At 34.4% G+C, this 21756-nt stretch overlaps 2 protein-coding genes across 2 annotated transcripts; both read right to left on the bottom strand.

The window, feature by feature from the left end:
- Positions 1 to 9678: 9678 nt before the first annotated feature.
- LOC123672239 lies at positions 9679 to 10572 on the bottom strand. The gene has a single exon (XM_045606268.1). The coding sequence runs from the start codon at positions 10570 to 10572 to the stop codon at positions 9679 to 9681; it is 894 nt and encodes a 297-aa protein (XP_045462224.1).
- Positions 10573 to 18883: 8311 nt separating this feature from the next.
- Positions 18884 to 21092, bottom strand: LOC123670553 (exosome complex component RRP46). The gene is made up of 4 exons (XM_045604042.1): positions 20901 to 21092; positions 20720 to 20833; positions 20547 to 20668; positions 18884 to 19291 (listed from the first exon to the last, which is right to left on the bottom strand). The coding sequence occupies exons 1-4, from the start codon at positions 20992 to 20994 to the stop codon at positions 18971 to 18973; spliced, it is 651 nt and encodes a 216-aa protein (XP_045459998.1). The 5' UTR covers positions 20995 to 21092; the 3' UTR covers positions 18884 to 18970.
- Between the last annotated feature and the right edge of the window lie 664 nt (positions 21093 to 21756).

Below are 21756 nucleotides of genomic sequence, written 5' to 3'. Positions count from 1 at the left end.
ACATGATACATCGCTGGTATATTACATCTGTAATATTTATGGTACATCCTTTATGTATCATATACGTAGCTGTTACATTTCTGTATAGATGATGTACCTTACATGATACATTGAAATATATTGCTGGTACATTACATCTGTAATATCCTTTATGTATCATTTACGTAGCTGATATATTGCTGTTATATAATAATTTACATAGATAATACGTACCTTTCATATAACATTCAGATATCTGTTATGTTACTTTTATATATCATGTTTGTAGCTGATATATATCTCTAATATATCTCACACAGAACTGAGATATTGTTTTATATTGCATGGAGAATTTTTTACTGAGGTTTTATGTAATATAAATATATACAGGCTGGCTCAGTTTTTGTAGAATAACAGTTGTGAGAGTTTTCAGTTTTTAAGATGAAAACATAATATGAATATGGGTCGTAATTTCATCATAAGGAAGTTATATCGAGGTTGTTCAAGTTACCAGATTTATCAATAAAAGCTTTAATTTTGAACAACCTGATGTCAATAACCTCCTTATGTTATTGTGAATTTATTGACCTATAAAGTCACTATGACGCTTTCATCCTAAAAGTGAATACACCAAGTTACTCTACAAGAACTGGGCCAACCTGTATATGGTTATATTACATAATATATACTCAGTAAAAAGTTCACCATGCAATATAAAAAAATTTATCCGTTCTATGTGATATAACCAAAAGAAATATATCTGCTACAAACAAGAGACATAAGAAAAATGTAATAGTTATCTGAATGTTTATATTACATATAGGTACTCAGAAGTAAATTCTCTATGCGATTCAAAAACAATACATACCTGTACAATTCTTTCTGGAGGAAAAACTAATCAAACTACATATAAAAAATCTAAATATGCCGACACCACACAAATTATGTTTTAGTGAATTTGTTGGAATTTTTTTCAATACCTTCCAAACAAAAATATAACAAATGATACACAATACCAATTGAAACTAAAACTGCTGGTATCTAGCCAACATCAATTAATAAGAGATATATCACTTATAAATTACATGAAAAGAGATACTTATGAATTAAGGTGCATTCCAAAAATATATATTTAAACAAATAATAATACAATGCTGATTTCCACAAAATTTTGTGGAAATCAGCATTGTATTATTATTTATTTAAAATGAATTTCCATCAAGTGAAGACCGAATCAATCAAATATATATTTAAACTCCATCTTTCATTTTTTTGCTAGAATGATATTTTTTAGTCAACAATATTATTATTTTGAACCTAGAAAATTCAACAAAAACCAGATTCCTACGTTTGGTATGCACCACATTTGAAATATTACAAATAATTTATGAATAGTAAAACAGGATTTGATAATTTAACAATTGGGTGTTTGTTAAATGAAAGATCATAGAATTATTGAAAATTTTTAATGTAATCAAAGTACCTACATCAACCAAAACTTATTTTTGTCTCTTGATCCTCAATGTGGCCAGCCTTATCACCTCGGCTCATATCTATCTTCTCAAAGTCTGCACATTGGATAAAAGATTGAGATGCAAAACCTAAACATATTGGAATGTTATTAAAAAATGGTATTTACAATTAAAATTCTCAGTAACGAGGTTTCCTGATTGGATAAATAACAAATTTCTTACATAATATAAAGTTAGGAAAGTTTTGAATACATGAGTAAACTTCAGGAGGGGATTCCTCACTCTGAAACAGCAAAATTATTTATATCATACTAAAACATTTGATTGAACTTATCAGAATATATTTCTCAAAAAGCATCCTTATGTGATCTGACATTGGTCATTAATAATGATGGAAGAAAAGTGTATTGTGCATATATGAAATCTAGATGTTTTAATTTCACGAATAGCAGAGAATAACATAGGTATATACATCACAAACATAAATAAAATATAGCAGAAAAATAGTCTAAGTAGTAAAAACTAGCGCACTATTCAGATACTTCTTATTTAGATGATAAAACAATTGTGGTATTACTTCAGAACTATATACACCCAAATGCAAATTACCATAAAAAGGAAAAATATCAAAATGCATATAATTTGAATGAAGAAGACAGAAACCATGCACACATTCCATTAACGATCCATAAAAACATGCAGCAAATATACCTATGCTATTAACAGGCATGCAAGTACAAAAGCAAAATGAAAGGCACATACAACAGCATTTATATATCTAAATGTAGTTACGTTGTCGAAGTATACTTATATTCACTTACCTCACATATTTTCACTATGAAACTAATCTGGAATTGGTGAAAAATCATCGAATGTTGAATATTATTATTACAGTTTTTCACTTCTTATCTCACATATTTCCACGATGAAAGTAATCCGGAATTGATGAAAAATCAAAGAATATTGAATATTATTATTATTATAGTTCATCACTTCTAACTAACAATCAAAAGTTAGAAAATGCATATCACTTTTCACTGCACTAGTCCTGGCAAAAATCTCTAAACAGTTCAACTTTAATAAAGGTTATGTATTATAAGAGTACTTGTATAGATCTGAGTAATATATCATGAATATGCTATATTTACATAGCTTTTACATAATATTAGCAATGTAAAATATATATTGCGAATGTTACATATATGATATGTAACTATATTACACACTAGTAGATATCAGAGTAATATTGTTTTTAGGGATGCTGGAAGATGTATCATATACGTAACTTCAGTAATATAACAATGTTACATATATGATATATGAATAAGTCAAATAATTTCATGGATATATGAAATGTTATGTATCAGATACATTAGTTTTGAGATGTATCAGGTATATACCTCATTTCTTAGGGATGTTATGTAACGGGAAGGCGCATATAACAACATGGTTTGCTGGGTCGTCTCATTGATTTGTTATTCTACACGGTTGCCGAAAAAATATTGTACGCAACATGCCCTAAAATGTTTTTTTTTGACTCACAGACTTCCAGTACTCGCTTACGCTCGTTCTGGAATTTTGTCTATTCGTCCAAAAAAAACCTATTCTCCGGACTTGTTACGTAACTTACTATTCTTTCAGAAAGCACTCAATGAAATTCACCTTTTTCTGAAAGAAATTTTAGTTACATGAAAATCTGTACCATGCAGTTCTCAAATTTGATTCATTTAACATTTTCAATACTATTCTCATCCGCGAATAACTCAATATTTTTCATTAAAAAAATTAGCTATTTGAATAATCAACTTATGCAAAAAAATTAATATTTCTCCAAAAAATTAAAAATGCGTTAATCCCATAGTAAATTCGCATGTTTTGCCATCCATCCTTCACAACACATCTCTCTCTTTGATAGTATGCAAAGCTCTGCGAGTATAAGCCACGTGAGCAGGGCCCCCGCAACCGCGCGTTCAACGCGTGCACCGCACGCGGGCGCCACTCTTAAGGGGCGCCAAAATCTCTTATAGACCGCATGAAAATCCGAAAGACCAAAGATTTTTGAAAAAGTTTTTTTTTTATTTTTTCAACAATTTTAAACGTGCAAAGACTTATACACATCCAAACAATTTCCCGAACGTCACAATCCCTATAAAATAACCTCGGCCACAGATTGCAATTATACGATTCTTTTCGAGTAAACAAATCATAAATAATCATCCCTTTGTCGGTACGGGATTTCTTTATGGACCACCTTGCACTGGACGGCGGGCACCATTTCTTCGATCTTCACTAAAACGCATATGGTACACATAAACAATCATAAATACCGAAGCGATAGCTTTTAGCCAGGGGAATTACTGAAACTTTCGCCACCATCTGTAGGAAAAATACTACATGTTACAGAGAATTTCTGAAACTACCAAAATCTGCTTGCTATGCTTTAACAGCAGAAACTTATCCAAATAATAGTTATTTTATCTCGAAACGTTTATGGGTTGAGGTCAAGACGCAAAAAATTAAAATACTCAGATAATTGGAAAGATTTGTATTTTGTTTAATTGTGGTTTGTTTTACTGTTTCTTGTTGTGATTAAATTAAATTTTATGAAATGATAAGTACTTATCCACATACAGTATTAGCATTTCTATTAGTCTATAAAATTCGATATTTTTTTTTTCTGTTTAAAATGGTGCACATCCTAAATTAGCCCATACCTATATAGATACTATAATATTATTTTTATTTGCTTCAAATAGGGAAGTATTGTTTGTAATCGTGAAAAAATAGAATCGACTTTGATATTTTGAATTTGTTACCTGGGGCCACCATCATATTATACTTAATTTTTTTTTAATATGCACCCTGGATCTGTATTATTTATTTGATGTTCGTAGCCGTTTAAATTTCAAAAAAAATTATATTTCACCTTTGCCAAAAATTAATTATTATAATAGGAACAGGGTATGTGCTTTAGATCGGTCTTAACTTATTATTATTATTATTAATATTAACTCCGTTTAGGTTTAAAGGCTCGGATTTAAGGTTTAAATTCATAAAAATGAAAACATACGGGTTATTCTCAAAGGGATGGCGCAAAGTAAATCATGGGTGAATGTCCTTACCACTTTTGGATCAAGTTTTTCTTAAATTCTAGGAGCCATACAAGAGAAAACGACCTTCTGATGCAAAATTTCGAGAGCAAAAAAAAGCTAGACTTCAACAAAGGGAGAAGATGGCTGGGAGTATGGAATAATATTTAATAATTATTAATAATAATATTAATATTTTAATAAAATATTATGAATAATTTAAAGAAGAATAAAGCTCAGGTTTTGAAAACTCTGCAGTTTCATTACAAAATTAAAATAAAATGCGGTTTTGATCGAATGCTTGAATAAAATAATGAAACATTTAAAAAATGTATTATGCAACAACTGACAGCATAAAGTTCTTAAGGCATTCAATAAAGGTTGCTGATAGTTTTTTTAACCCTTCTACAAATAAATTCCTAACAAAAACTGAAACATTTTTTGCCGATTATCCTGCGACGTTTTTCTCCACTTCCCCCCCTTAAGGGGCGCCAAAATATTTTCGGCACGCGGGCGTTGATGACCCTTGCGGGGGCCCTGCACGTGAGGGTTATTAAGTCACTGTATAGGATTCTATCGTGACTTAATTAAACATAGTGGTGACAATTCGTTCAAATTGAGCCTAAAAATGGCGAATGGGGACATAGAACTTAAGAATACAAGTGACTGAACTGAACTGACATACATCAAAATTATTGGGCCTGATAGTATTTGATTGTATATAGAACAAATTTAGTCAAGTGAAGAATACTACACTAACTTAATAAAATGGGCCTTACACTTAAATACACATAAATCGCACAAATCAGGTAAATGGAGAATTTAAACAAAAACTGCCATATTAAGGCTCAGCCAATCAAAAACGAGACCACGCTTGACTCCACTGTGGTTTATTAAGTCACTGTACAGGATTAATCGAGATAGAATAGAGGGGAGACGACATCACGTGACTTAAAGTGGTACCACTCCGCCATTTTGGATGTAGATCTCAGTCGACTTTTGACGAATAACATTTCATAGTTAAGCATGAGTAGTGAACAGAACCGTATTCACAATTTGTTGTATCTGCATATCCATCTTTACCATACTCTAAATATATTATAATTTATATGGCAGGATATGTATATTATTTGAAACAAAAAATTGTTTGTGAACAATGCTTAGACTGTTTAAAAAGTGATGAACACGGTTTATTTTTATATTCCTTCATTGATTTGAAAAATAAAAAAGGGTCTGCAATATCCTTCCGGAGATGTCATCAATATCTGCATGAACACAGAGGAAACATTAAAAGATTATGTTTCCTCTGTTGGTTTCAACATCTCCCTTGATACCTTGTGCAATAGGATATTGAATGAATTTTTTTTATTAATCCCTTGTCTTATCTATACATAAAGTCGAATTTTAAAATTTTTCTAATATAAATATAATTTTTTTTTAAATATAGAATTAGCGCCGCCTACTAGACACGTTTTTTTTCTAGCACGATAACAGCTCATTCTCATAGCGTCTAATCTCTATTCTGTCTCGATGATAGGATTCTCCAGTGACTTTATAACCACAGTGGCGACAAGCCTAGTCTCGTTTTTGATTGGTTGAGCCTAAATATGGCGGCTTTTTGTTTACATTCTGCATTTACCTGATTTTTGGGATTTATTCAGAATGTGAGGCCCATTTCATTCCCCCGTGCCCGTGCGGGGTTGCTAGTCCTCCATCGGGCGCCTCCCAGATATGGGTGGTACCGAGGAAATTAAATACTCGGGGTGGACCAAAACTAGCACTGAGTGGCGGCAGCTGGCTGACTCTCAGAACTGACCACAAGCAGTCAGAAATGGTTGTGTATCAGATAACAATCGGCAGAGTGGCATCCACAAAAAGGCGATTGTACAGCGATGGGGAAAGCAACGGGAAACTACTCCATTATATTTCCCTTGAATTATCACTATGGCATTATCAGATGAAAATTATTGGAGATTTTAATGCCAAGATTGGCCAGGGCCGAGTGTTCGATTTGGTTGGAGATTATGGTTTGGGAAATAGAAATGACAGGGGTGACAGACTCGTCGAATTTTGCCAGCAAAATAACATGGTGGTGACGAATACCTGGTTCGGACATCATCCTCGCAGACTTTATACATGGACATCGCCCCAGCATACTAGTGTCAAGGTGGTACGCAAACAGATAGACTTTATTATGGTGAACAAAAGATACCACAACGCAGTTGTCGATGCCAGAACCTATCCAGGGGCCGATATTGGCTCCGATCATAATCCCGTAGTCGCCAGTGTGAGACCCAGATGGAAAATCATGAAAAGATCTAAACCTTCGAGAAGAAACTAAAATTCGATGTTTCCATAACTAAATTTGACATATCAAGAATTGTAATGAATTATTCCTAATTGAAAATTGTATTGGTTTATGGATTTCTCAACAATACCAACGAAAAATTAATTAAAATTCATGAAATATAAAATTTAGTTATCCAAACATCGAATTTTATTTTCTTTCTGTGTTTTACGGAAGTAACAGACAGTTATTCCCACAGTTATAAATAGCGGTTTTTCCTCATTTGAAGTTCTTCCCCGATAACTCTTGAAGTATTCATTTTAGGTATAGGGTTTGCTTAAGTAACCCCCACTATTTTTGTACGTAGAATCGACTGAAATAATAAAAAATATAGGTTCTAATTTGAAAATCTTGAGTTTTGATGAATTTGAGTTATCTAAGTTCATGATCCTCTTATAAACACCCTGTACATTTTTGGTCCAAGCCGAAAACAGTCTTATACTACTACGTATTTGCGTAAACGAAACGAAACAAATTTTGTTCGAAAAAGGCTTTTTCTGCTGAAATATTCAGAAAAATGTGAGTCCTCATCGCCACCTTTTTTTCCATAAGAATCCCAATAACTCATGAACCGTTGAATTTTTACCCAAGGTATGGCATATTGCCGAAATTGCCATCAAAAAAGCTATCTAATGATGCAATAATATACTGGGTGTGCCATTTGAAATAAGGAAGTAGTAGTCTGTTTCCGGTATAACCGGAAGTTGTAGAGATCTGAAAATATTTTAGGGAGAAAGATCATTGTCTCAAACCCCAATATGCAAATTTTCAGCTCAAAATTATGATTAGTTTTCCAGAAACGTCTAATAGGCCATCGAGTTTGGGACACCCGATATATAGCGAGTTCGGCAATAGCATCCGAGAGCGGACGGATATTTTAGTCACGTGACCACATATTTTACAAATAATCAAGATTTATCCGAAATAAACGAACGGTACAGAGCTTCCTGAGCTTCAGCTGTTATGTCAGTTCTTTGATATATGCATGTGCCGCCCTTCGTGGCTAAATGAAATGAAATCATTAGTAAAACATAATCAATATTCATAATATACACTTTTAATCTTGCCTCCTGAAGAGGCGTTAGAAATTTATGCTTTTTTTAACTATACTTAGAAGTTTAGAGTTGATTTTGTTTTCAATATTGAAAAATACGGAAAAATTCTGAAGGTATGGACTTTAATATTATTAATTATTTACTGCAAGAAATTCACAAATTCATTGCTATGTAATTCATATTACAATAAGAAAAAGTAGCTCGAGAAAGAAGGAAAGATATGGTGATATGGATTATTAGTGTGAGAAGAGTTTGATAAGAATATTCGAGAAATGATAGCAAATGTCTCTCATCTAAAACTTATTGTAGTGCTGATCATACTTTGAGAGAAATGGCGACCTGAAGTATTCCATAAAATATGCAGTGCTCATTTTGTGTGAAACATGTGGAATAATGGTCATGAGAGAACTTTATTTAACCCAAAGATTTGTAGAGGTGAGTTTTAATTGTGTTACGTTTATCTAATCTCATTCTACTCATTTCAGAAGTATAAAAAACGGATACCTAATTCCTCTACAAAAATGAAAAGATATAAAAGAAAAATGGTCTGATCTAGTAGAAAGTATATTTCCAAGGAGGAATCACTTCTAAAATCTCCATTCGTTTTATGAAGACAAAAATGTTTCAATGGAAGTTTAAGAAGGAAAAAAGGAATTTTCATGTCAAATTGATCCTAGTGATTTGGAAGATGATATCTTTTTATTTTCATCAGTAATTTAATGGACTATGATGCCAAGGGAATGTGTGATGGGATAACTTACTGCCATAGGATAAATAAATGATATGTAAAATCAATGCAGTATTTGATAATAATAATTTATTTGCACACAAGAAATTCATAAAAACATACGCGATCAAAAGTTTACATGGCTTGTCAATCAAAAAATCTTAAACTATAAATGAATAGTATTAATAGTCATTGTAATGAAAAAATAAATATGTTTGTAGTTACAAATTATTAAATAATATTTACAAAAATGATTCCTTTATAAATCACTCAACCTGTATATTGTATGATCAAATAGCAAATCCTTTACTCTCTTACTAATAACAACTGGACTCAAATATTTCAATAATCTGGAAGTTATAACATGTATAACTTCAGACATGTATGATTTGGAACTTTTCTTATTCTGGATGGTCTTATTACAGCACAATTAAGGCTTGGAAAAATATCTTTCTAATTGAAAAATTTAAACTTTCATGCTACACAATGTATTGTGGGCTGTAGTCCTTATACGGTGACTATCAAGTAGTTCACTGCCAAGGAATTTAGGGAAATAAAAGAACGGGATAAAAAATACGTATTCGATTTATTTCAACCCACTAAAATAGTTTGAAGAAGATGAGTATTTGTCTAGATTCTTAGGGTCGCTGGACGCTTGGGTCGTTGTGGCTCGGTCGCAGGTAGTTTTTTGCCGGTCGGGAACAGATGTGATATTCTTCAATCTTCTTGTTGTCGGTGCAAGTGTGGAACATCTGTGGAAGTCGTAGTTTCTTGTAGAATGGTCTGAACTCTGTTGAATTATTCTCCCTGAAATGCCGAGTTTTATGGGCATTCAGGCTGTTTTCTATTCGCCATTCACAACGCCTTTCTACGGATCCCTAAGGGGTGTGGCTTTGATTATTCCAAGTTTTTACACCGAGTTCTTCTGTTTTTAAGATTTTCGTTCTCGGACGGAATATTTTCGAGGGAATCGATAGATTCCCTACACAGTCACCTACCAGTAACGAAGTTACGAAATCATTGTTAGGTACTTCTTTGGGAAATGTACCTTCCTACCGGATCTGGTTTTCCTCGTTTCCGGGAATATAGCTTGATCATTGGCTTCGTTTTCTACTGGATCTTCTGTGTGATCTTCCTCATGCTCTTCATTTTCGAGATTGTCAAATATGTAGGCTGGTTTTAATCGGTCGATTGTCACCGTCGTTTCCTTGTCATTGATCTTGATGAAATGTTTTGGGTCTCTCCTCAAAACTTCGTATGGTCCGTCGTAGGGTTTCTGCAAGCCTAATTTTGGGCCCTCATGTCGGACGAAAACGAACGGTGACGTATCCAATTCCTTGAACACGAAGCTGGGTCGTTCTCCGTGGTGGTTGGCGTTGATAGGTCTAATTCTTCTTATTTGTTGCCTCAGATCCACTACGAAGTCGGCTGTGTCCGCACCGTCATCCGTACTTGTAGATAGAAATCCTCCAGGCAATCTTAATGGCTCTCCGTATACCATTTCTGCAGCGGTTGCTTTCATGTCATCCCGCCAGGCTGCTCTCATCCCTAGGAGGACACTGGGAAGCGTTTCGGTCCATCTGTCGTTGTTGTGGCATTTGATTGCTGCCTTAAGCTGTCGATGGATTCTTTCTACCATACCGTTGGCTGCTGGGTGGTAGGCGGTGGTTCGGATGTGGTTCGTGCCAGTCAACTTACATAGCTCGTTGAACAGGCTTGACTCGAATTGTCTCCCTTGATCTGTGGTTATCCGGAGTGGAGTGCCGAACCTCGCTATCCAATTGGTGTAGAACTCCTTAGCGATGGTGGATGCTTCCTGGTTCTGAAGGGGGATTGCTTCTGGCCATCTGGTAAATCGGTCGACACAGGTGAGGCAGTATCGGTAACCTTCGGCGTACGGCATGGTGATAATGTCCATGTGTACATGATCGAATCGACGTACCGGTGGCGTAAATGACCCTGGTGGAGTGATGACGTGACGAGTAACTTTGGATCGCTGACACTCTAAGCAGGTGCGGGACTATTTCCTGCAATCTGCGTTAACTGAAGGCCAAACGAAACGTTGCTTCACCATCTTCGTAGTCGCATTGGTGCCAGGGTGTGCCAGTCTGTGGATCGTGTCGAATGCTACTCTCCGGAATGGCTTCGTCAGGAATGGACGTGCTTGGGGGGGTCGACGTATCGCAGTACACCAAGATGGTTGATCCATGCGGCTTCATCTTCCGGACCAGCAAACCTGTATCGCCTCGCCGATATCTCCGTAGCTCGTCGTCGTCCTCTTGTGATCTGGCTAATGCTGCATAGTCCAAGGTGGGAGTAATTTCGTCCACTCTTGAAAGGGCATCGGCGACGACGTTCTGATCTCCTGGGACGTAGCGTATGTCGGCGGAGAACTGGGAGATGTAGTCCAGATGTCTGAACTGTCTGGGCGAGCACTTCTCTGGCTTCTGCTTGAAGGCAAATGTTAGGGGTTTGTGATCCGTGAAGATCGTGAAGTTTCGTGCTTCTACCATGTGCCTGAAATGTTTGATAGCTAGGTATATGGCTAACAGTTCTCGGTCGTAGGCTCCATATCGAGTTTCTGGTGGTGACGGCTTCTTCGAAAAGAATGCCAGTGGTTGCCATTCGCTGTTGACCATTTGCTGAAGGGTAGCTCCGACTGCAATGTCTGATGCGTTGGTCACGAGGGCTAAAGGTGCACCATCCTTGGGGTGCGCCAGCAATGTTGCTGAGGCTAGCATCTTCTTCCCTTCTGCAAATGCTGTAGTGGCTTCTGGGGTCCACTGGATTTTCGCTTTTCCTTTCAACGTTGGAACTAGTAGATCGTTGAGTGGCGCCAATGTCTGTGATGCTCTGGGTATGAAACGACGATAGAAGTTTAACATACCCAAGAATCTTCGAAGGTCTTTGACGGTTGACGGTTGGCTGTACTCCAGAATGTCTTGGACTCTATCTGGAAGTGGTTTCGTACCTTCAGCAGAGACAAGGTAGCCTAGGAACTTCACTTCTTGTTGTCCGAAACTACACTTTGCTGGATTGAGAACGATGGAGTATTTTCGGAATCTTTCGAAAATGGGCGAAGATGTTCCATATGCTCCTCTTCGGACGATGAGGCGATCAGCACGTCATCGATGTAACTAAAGCAGAAGTCTAGTCCTCGTAGAACTTCATCGATGAATCTCTGGAAGGTCTGTGCAGCGTTCCTGAGTCCAAAAGTCATGAATGGGAACTCGAATAACCCAAATGGAGTCGTGATGGCGGTCTTAAGTATGTCTTCTTCGGCTAGGGGAATCTGGTTGTACGCTCGTACTAGATCGAGGGTAGAGAAGATCTTCTTCCCTTGGAGGATGTGAGCATAGTCCTGTATGTGCCTCACAGGATACTGGTCGGGGATAGTCCGGGCGTTCAAAGCTCGGTAATCTCCGCATGGTCTTCATTTTTCTGAACCCTTCTTCTGTGCGAGGTGTAGCGAGGACGACCATGGACTGTTGGATGGACGGGCGATTCCTAGCCGGAGCATTGCTTCGAACTCCTTTTTGGCTGCCTTGAACTTCTCCGGTGCCAAACGCCGTGGTCTCGATGCAACTGGTGGTCCATTGGTCGTTTTGATGTGATGCCCGGTCTGTTGTGTGATTCGTCCGGGGGCTCCTTCTGGTCGAGTGATTTCTGGGAAAGCCATTAATAGCTAATGGTATCTGGATGATCCCTTGACTGTCTTGACTTCTGGGATGTTGCACTCAGTCACTTCTTCTCGAGTTGTGAGTTGGGCGGTTCCGTCCAAAAGTCTTTGGTTTCTTACGTCCACGAGTAGGTTGTAGAAGCTCAGGAAGTTGACACCGATGATGGGTTTGGATACATCTGCTATGACAAACCTCCAGGTGAAATCTTTTGCCCCCGTGGAATATCTTGGTAGGCATGATGCGATGGGACGTATATACCATCAGCAGATTGCTTTAAAACTTGGGTTGCTCAAGGATGAGGTAGAGCAACATTTATACATGCCAGAAACCATTTTGGAAAATCAGCGCCATAAAATGTATTGGGACGCAACTCTCGTGACGGACAGAGGAGCGGCGCACAATAGGCCAGACACTGCCATCTTTGATTGGGAACGGAAAACTAGCTTGCTGTTGGACTTCACTGTCCCAGCAGATGACAACCTGGCAAGGGCGTACACGGAAAAAATAACAAAGTACTCCGATCTGGCTTTCCAACTACGTGAGATGTATAGGCTGAAATCAGTAAATGTGCTCCCGATGATAATTTCAGTTAACGGCCTGGTGGAGAAACATCTACCTGAGAACACCAAACGGCTTTGCCTGGCCCGAAATGTGATATCCAGCTCACAAAAGCAAATAATACTGTATACGACAAGAACAGTAAGAAAATTTCTCCAAGGTCCGTAGCGGCTATACACATCTTGGCAAAGCGCCCGAAGTGTAATGCATTTCACCCGTAAAACGAACGGTGGTTAAAAAAAAATATATATATATATATATATATATATATATATATATGTGTATATATATATATATATATAGTATTTTCTTTATTTGGAAGTGTCAGGTTTTTAATGAAGTTGTTTAGTTCATATAAAAAAATATATAATTATACGTTTCGGAGAACACTCTCCTTCTTCAGTACTGAAGAAGGAGAGTGTTCTCCGAAACGTATAATTATATATTTTTTTATATGAACTAAACAACTTCATTAAAAACCTGACACTTCCAAATAAAGAAAATACTATTGAACTATAAAAAGCAGGTAAATAACATGATCAAAATATATATATATATATATATATATATATATATATATATATATATATATATATATATATATATATATATATATATATATATATATATAATATCGCCCGAGCGTACACTGAGAAACTCACCAAATATCATGACCTCGCGTTTGAGCTGAAAGAAATGTACGGTCTGAGGAAAACATCAATTCTCCCACTCATAATATCGGTAAATGGCCTGGTGGAGACACACATGATTGAAAACACGAAACGTCTACAATTAGATACTTACCTGATTAGCCAAGCACAGAAAGAGGTCATCCTAGGTACCACGCGGACAGTCAGAAGATTTCTTACTAGCTCCTGAGTACAACCTTGGTCGCTGTGGTGACCCGGTTGTCTTGGATCCATCCCGCTTGTCGGTGAATTAAAAAAAAAATATATATATATATATGTGTATATGTATATATATATATATATATATATATTTATACAGGGTGGCAACTTTTTCAATGGGATTGCATTGGTAACTTTTAAACCATAAGAGTTAGAAGGTCGGTCAAATGGAGAAAAAGTTGCATGCATAGAAGCATTATCAAGCAGTTCAAACAAATCGAGAATATCAGGGCCGGTTATTGAGATATCATTAGAAAAGTAAATTCTGTCATTTTGATTCTTCTTTTTTTCCCACTTTATTTCAAATATTATCCAAAAATGTTACAGGAATTTTTTATTCGACAGTAAATTGTTCTCAATTTGACGTAATCAGATTTCGTATCCAACGTTTCGTGCTCTCTGGGCCACCCTCAACCTAATTTTTTTCAATACGAACCTGTATATTTTATGACACTTTTCGAAATAACTTTTAACGCTAAATTCAACGATATATCATACAATGTCATTCAAAGTTGATTTTCAGGTGATTTTGACCCTTATCCAAATTTCTTTGGGTCGGATCTGTAGTGAATGCAATTTATCAAAAACTGCTGTTAATAAAATAGTCAAGAGACACCAATACAATGATTTTAAATTTGAATACCAAGCCTTGCAAAACTTATATCGTAATGATATCAAAATAAAGTTCGATTCTGTAATTTGTTTCAACGGAATAAATGACAAATCCAACAATAGTGCTTTATCGCGAGAAGATTGAGAATTATTGGAAGGTATTCAAGAAGACGAAATAAGCAAATGTATAAGAAGTATGGGTTCCAGAACCGTTAAGTGCATTTTACAAAACGGTGGACATTTCGAACACTTAATTCATTCATTTTCATTTACTTTCGAATAATCGTTCGATTCTTCTTTCATTAAATGATAATTCGTTTAATTATTATGAATTGAAATATGTAAATAATTATTATTTGTAAGGTGTATTTGATTTCAGGGTTAATACTTAATTAAGTATTAATAATAAATAATAATTAATACTTAATTAAGTATTAACCCTGAAATCAAATCCACAAAAATCAATTACAATTAAAAGTGAACAGGGTAAATAATAAATCAATAAATAAGTATTACTTGTTTCTTGATTTGATTCTGATATGTTCCATTTAGTTCAAGATGAGTGAGTTGTTTTTCTCATCGAAATGTATTGCATGTTGTTAATTAAACTAAAGGTACCGAAATGTATCATATCATATAATATATATTTCATTCATATCCTGGTATACATGAAGATATAAAACATAAATACATATATAAAAGCGTCATCAAAAAATATTACATGACTTGTCATAATTCAAAATGTACATTCAAAAGTAAAAACAAAGACACATTAATATCACACTTATATGACAGCTTTACAAACAAAATATAATTCACTGTAAAAATTCTTCTATCGTATATATAGTTCTGTCCAGCAACATATTTCTAACTTTCTTCCTGAAAGCAGTCATATTAAGACTCTTCACATGATCTGGGAGTGCGTTGTAAAGTTTCAGGCAGGTGTAGTTTGGACCCTGCTGAGTTTTTTTTATTCTCGAGTAAGGTATACTGAAGTTATTTTTCTCGCGGGTATTATATTCATGGTAACTGGAGTTTTTCTGGAATCTACCCTAATGCTGATGGGCATATACCACACATGTCAGAATGAATATTGAAGAGATGGTAAGTATCCTCTCGTTTTTAAAAACACCTCTACAGCTCTCAGTCGGTCTCACATTAAACAAAACTCTGAGTGCTTTTTTCTGCTGCAGAAGAACTCTCTGGGCCTCTCTAGACTGTCCCACGGAATGATACCATAGGCGGCCGGTGCATGAAATGCTGAGTAGTAAGTTAACTTCGCCACTTCTATTGTGGAAATTTCTTTCATTCTCTTTATCATGAAAATGGCACTTGACAGCTTCTTACATAAGAGGTGGATATGATTCGACCAGCTCAACGAAGATTAAAATTCAAGACCAAGATATTTGAGGGATTCTTTTGTTTGCTTTCGATTTGTGAACAAGATGGTTTGTGTCTTCTCAGGATTTATCAGAAGACCGTTCACCGAAAACCATCAGTATCCAGCGCTCTCTTCACTCTGACGAGCCAGATCCGACCCAGAGAAATTTGGATAAGGGTCAAAATCACCTGAAAATCAACATTGAATGACATTGTATGATATATCGTTGAATTCAGCGTTAAAAGTTATTTCGAAAAGTGTCATAAAAGATACAGGTCCGTATTGAAAAAAATGAGGTTAAGGGTGGCCCAAAGAGCACGAAACGTTGGATACGAAATCTGATTACGTCAAATTGAGAACAATTTACTGTCGAATAAAAAATTCCTGTAACATTTTTGGATAATATTTGAAATAAAGTGGGAAAAAAAGAAAAATCAAAATGACAGAATTTACTTTTCTTATGATATCTCAATAACCGGCCCTGATAATCTCGATTTGTTTGAACTGCTTGATAACGCTTCTATGCATGCAACTTTTTCTCCATTTGACCGACCTTCTTACTCTTATGGTTTAAAAGTTAGCAATACAATCCAATTGAAAAAGTAGCCACCCTGTATATATATATATATATATATATATATATATATATATATATATATATATATATATATATATAGGCATATATATATATATGGGCATATATATATATTGGGCACTACGCGGATAGTCAGGAAGTTCTTGACCAGCTCCTGAGAACAATCTTGGCTGAAGAATCAGCCCGGTTGTCTCACGTACCAACCCGATAGATGGTGAAAAAAAAAAATATATATATATATATATATATATATATATATATTCTATATATATATATATATATATATATATATGTTCTAAGGTACAACGTAATTTTGTCATTGAACCACAGTCAACGTTGAACTGTTGGTGGACTTGGAATGTACAACTGGCCCTTAGTGGAAAATTGTATTTTTTCAAAAATCCCCCCGTTTAGTTTTTGAACAAAAGAGAAAAAAATTGATACTTCACCAGATTTACAAGCTGCATCGTTAATCACTAAATTCAGCGAATGACAAGGGCAAGGAACATATAATAATAATAATACTTCACGTGTCTGCTTTTGCAGAAAAATCAAATCGAATAAAACAAAATGTATGTCTCTGTGTATATTTACTTTTTTTTTACGCTGTAGGTCTTTTGATCTATTCCTGGATTTCTTCGACGCCGATGAACAAGGCGTAAGTAATATATCTGATTTTCAAATTCATAAGACACTGCATACGATCGATGAAAGATTACCTATCTCACCACAAGATACAAAGGGCGGTAGTTAATTTTATATACTTTGTTCTTTTTTCTCTTGTTTTGAGGAATTTTTGTATCATTATTACTCATTTACTTGATCCAGTTTAGGTTTTGGATCGCATAATTTATTCAGTTGTTTTGTAGTGAAAGAGGGAACATACCACCATACTTATTTATAGTATCAGTTAGAAATAATTAAAGGAAGTTGTAAGGCATGATATAATTAAAGGAGATGATGGACTGTTCAATATCTTAAAGTAATATCATTACTGGAGAAAAGGGACTACTGAACTTGAACTAGCGCAGGTAAGAGTAGGGGAAAAGTTATGGCAACCGGTGCCAAAACTTTTTCGGAGGAGGAAGTAATATAATAAACTTTCAAAATTAATTCTAGGCATCGTGAGAGGTTCGAATTATTGATAATTCATAATTAGATCTTTCAGCACTTCCTTTGTTTCGGACTCACAATATATTGATCATTAATACCACATAAATTGAGTGGTTAACACGGTTAAATTTGTCTTCCAAGGTTCAAATACGCAATTATGATGATCTAATATTTTTGAACCGAATAATTCCTCTGAGAAAATATTTGTATACAACATGAAATTGTTTTCAAGTCCGTCAACTAAGCCCCTCTACTAGAGATCAGTTTTGGAAAAGAAATAGAAAAACAAGTCATTATCGATCGGGGACTCAGGTTGTCGTGAAAAACGTGAAGATGAAAGTATCGATCGGGAATATAAAAATCGCTTATACGTTTGACTGGCTTCAGTGAAATAAGAAAAAATTTGTTTGAAGTGGAATTATAATATTTTGGCAAAGTGAAAATATTATTTTTTTAAATTATTTCGAGTCAAAAAAACTAAGGATATTATCTAAACCGGACGAAGAGGATTCTGGCAACGAAAGAAAAACTAGTCAAAAAACACTTAGTTTTCTTTTTTGTATAATATTGAGCGAAATTCTCCTTTAGAGAGAAACAAAAATAAATAAGTATAAAAGTCCAAAGTTCTGAATACTATATTTACTAGGCATTATTTGAGCCAAAGATTAGTTCTAATTTTCATAAATATTGAAATTATTTTTCAACCTCAGTTGAATCACGTAGGTCGCGGTCATGTGAGAATATAGGGATGAAACTTATTACCTGTGTTACTCGGCGATAGTGTACCTTTCGACAGGTGAAAGAATTTTTGAAATTGATTCAGTAGTTATTGAGCAGATTCACAATAAACAGAAGCCTTTTTAATATTAGTATAGATAAGAAGAATTTGAAAATTTATATAATACACCTTCCGGAAAAGAATTCATGATTCATTCAAGAAAATTCCTAACAAGGTATACAATTTTACCTGATGTACGGGCATAATGCCAGGAGACAATGGAAAGAGGAGAGTTTGTTTCAGGTATACAATTTTATATATATATATATATATATATAATAGATAACAATGTTAGGATGTTTCGATCTAGGAAATTCAGTGATACACTTTTATATCATCCAAGCTTTCGGTAAGACTTCTTACCTTTCTCAAGGATCTGCAATATATATTAAATATAAACATTACAATAATTTTCTTACGAATTATATATATATATATATATATATATATATAAGCGGGGGTCCTACAGCCTATGCCGCATTTCGTTCGTTGCATACAATTTTTAATATACAATATTGTTTTGAGCTTTATACTATGACAAATTATGTAAATCTTATTAAAAAATATTATATGATTATAAAGGAAATAATAGTAAGAAATATATCTTTATTTATGAAGTGAATTTATGGTCTAAAATGAACAAGTTCAAAATATATTTTAAAATATCCTCTTTCAACTAAGTTTGAGTTATTCTATTTGTTATTTTACTTTTTATGAATTCAAAAACATATTTACTTTGCTCTCTACATTTCTCTAATGCTAATTTGTACTTTTCTACAGAAAAAACTCCTTCCGTGTGTGATACAACCACATCACCTTTAATACTATCAAAAGTGAATACAAATACAGCCTGTATATTTTCTTTTATAGGAGGTGTTTCAATCTGGAGACTACCATCATTGATGAGAAAACATGTTGTAGATGCAAACAAAAATTTCATATCAATGTTAGAATCTAAACAAGCCAGGCAAGCAGCATTGATGGCACAGGATAGTAACTGCAAATAAATATTTTCAGAAAGTTTTTTTTATTTACATACTACGATGTAGAACTGTGCAGTGATAGGGATATTTGAGTGGTGAATACAGTGTTACCTATTATGCAATTACAAAACTTTGGAATTTCAAATGGAACCCTGGTTTTTCATTGCTGATTCGTATGCTAGCGCAAAAAATACAAAAGTTTTGTAAGCATAATTTTTCATGATTAGTTATGTACCTTCATGTTATGATATCTAAATGTATCTGTTCATTAATCATTCATATGAATTTTTGTGGTAAATTGTCGAACTATTCCTTGAAACTGTGGAAAACGCTATGCGCATGAAGAAGTACTTTGAACCAAGAACAAATAATTTCGCCAATTTCAAATGATCAATAGCAGTAATGATAACAGTTCAGCAGGAGAGGTCAGAATTTCATGTGAATGAATTATGCAACGGACACATTAAGGTAGTTCAGACGGAAAAATTTTAATTCGATTGCAGAGGCATCTCTGAATAATATTTTACAACATTAAAAGCAAAAATCTTCTTGAAGAGAGGGAATAAATTAAACTATAGTGGAAAAAATAAGTTTTCTCCAAATAGATTAGGTATCAGATACAGATGTGTCATGATACTCACACAAAAAAGATGAGTCTATGTGAGGGATAAAGTAAATAAGTCATAGTGGTTTTATTGTGGTAATTTGTATGATCATATTTCTTTGTTCAATTTCAGCTGATTTTTGTTACTTCTAGATTTCCAACTACAATAAAAAAGTTAATCGGTCAATCAAAATTTCATGAAACCCTTCAGTCATTTATTGAAGAAGTGCCAACTGAGGTGATCATAAAAGCTGATTGTATAGCTGGTATGTAATTTGTCTATCAGAATTTGAAAGATGTTCTACATAATTCCTCAGTGCAACAACCACTAGAAAACATTAATTAATTGAAATAATTCATTTTAAACGCAGCTTTCTATGATGCAAATTTAGGAATCAATGTAAAAGAAAACCCTGCTTGTGGGTGCTGCCCTTAGAATTCATGTCTGTCAAATTCAATATTTATGTTATTTGAAATCCCAGCCCATTCCAATGCATACCTCTATTACAAATTATTTGCAATATAGTATATGGAGTGGATAGTTTCTACACCCCTACTGAAGTCAGAGTCTATAAAGAAAAATACTCAAGACCAGTCACAAGTGAATTAATTTCATATCAAAAAAATTGTGAAATCACTACACAACTCTACTATGATGTACTCACTTGTCCATTATTATGCATTTCTTGAATAGTTATTATAATAGAGGACCTAGGATGTAAAGCAGCAGCTAACGCAGCTTCACAAGTATTTTTTAGTGTCGCTTCAAAAAACCTGTCTTGAACACCTACAAAATGAGTTGCCACTTACACATATACAAAAATTTTATGGTACATACAGGGAAGACCAGATTTCGGTCTATAATTCATTTCTATTAAAGCTTTATCAGTCAACATTTTCGATCCTTTGCATTCAACAGGGCCATACAGTCCTGCTAAAACAGTTGTTTCTCCTGAAATGAATAATTTAGTTGGAATGGTCAGCTTATTGAAATTGCAATTAATAAATAAAACATGCACCTTCACAAAATAGTATAGAACCATCAGGACGAGTAAGTGTATCGAATTCACATTTGAGTTCTAATATCTCTTTGTTAGTCATATTTGCTTCCATAATTTACAAATTATTAAATATTTATTAGTTTATATTAAATTTCAAGAAAAATCATCATTTGTAATTAGCGCAGATATAAATGTGATCCGTAATCTGTGGTTAAGAAAATTACATGTCATAGAAAAGTATACTCTATGGTATAATTCTAAAAATACTAAATAGTCGATTCTAAATCGATTCGATTATTCGCGATTCAGGGTAGGTTGTGCCATCTGTAAACAAACTTATAAATGGGTAACAATAGATTTCCATGTAAACACAGAACAATTCATCAATTCGGGTACTACAATGGAAAAGACGAACAGGGAAAATAAATTTATTTTTGTCTTGATAACAGATTTTTTCATGCTGGTTCTTCGGGAATACTGGTCATATCAGGTATTAGCATTGTTTAAACAATGGTATTAGTTACAATCCTTGACGGGAACGGATGTGGGACATTTCGGCCGACTAGTGTTGGGCGATACTCCGTGAAGTATCGATACTTTGGATCGTAATGTATCGAAATGAGTAGTATCAATACATTCAATATCGAGTATTTTTCTATCGTTAAAAAAACAAATCATTTTCATATTAATAAAGATGAGCTAATTCAAAGTCAACAGAAAAAGCGTTTTACCTTATCATTTCTTTCTAAAGACGTTTCCGCTAAGTTTCTTTTTTCTCTGGTATTTTCATCAAATTCATAATAATACTATTGCAGAAAAGTCAAATCAAATAAAACAAAATGTATGTATGTAAAAAATGTGTTTTAGAATGGTA

Source organism: Harmonia axyridis, chromosome 1 (assembly GCF_914767665.1).
Source record: "Harmonia axyridis chromosome 1, icHarAxyr1.1, whole genome shotgun sequence".
Classification (NCBI taxonomy): domain Eukaryota; kingdom Metazoa; phylum Arthropoda; class Insecta; order Coleoptera; family Coccinellidae; genus Harmonia; species Harmonia axyridis.
Note: the sequence above shows the minus strand (reverse complement) of the source record. Positions and strands in the feature narration are given on the sequence as shown.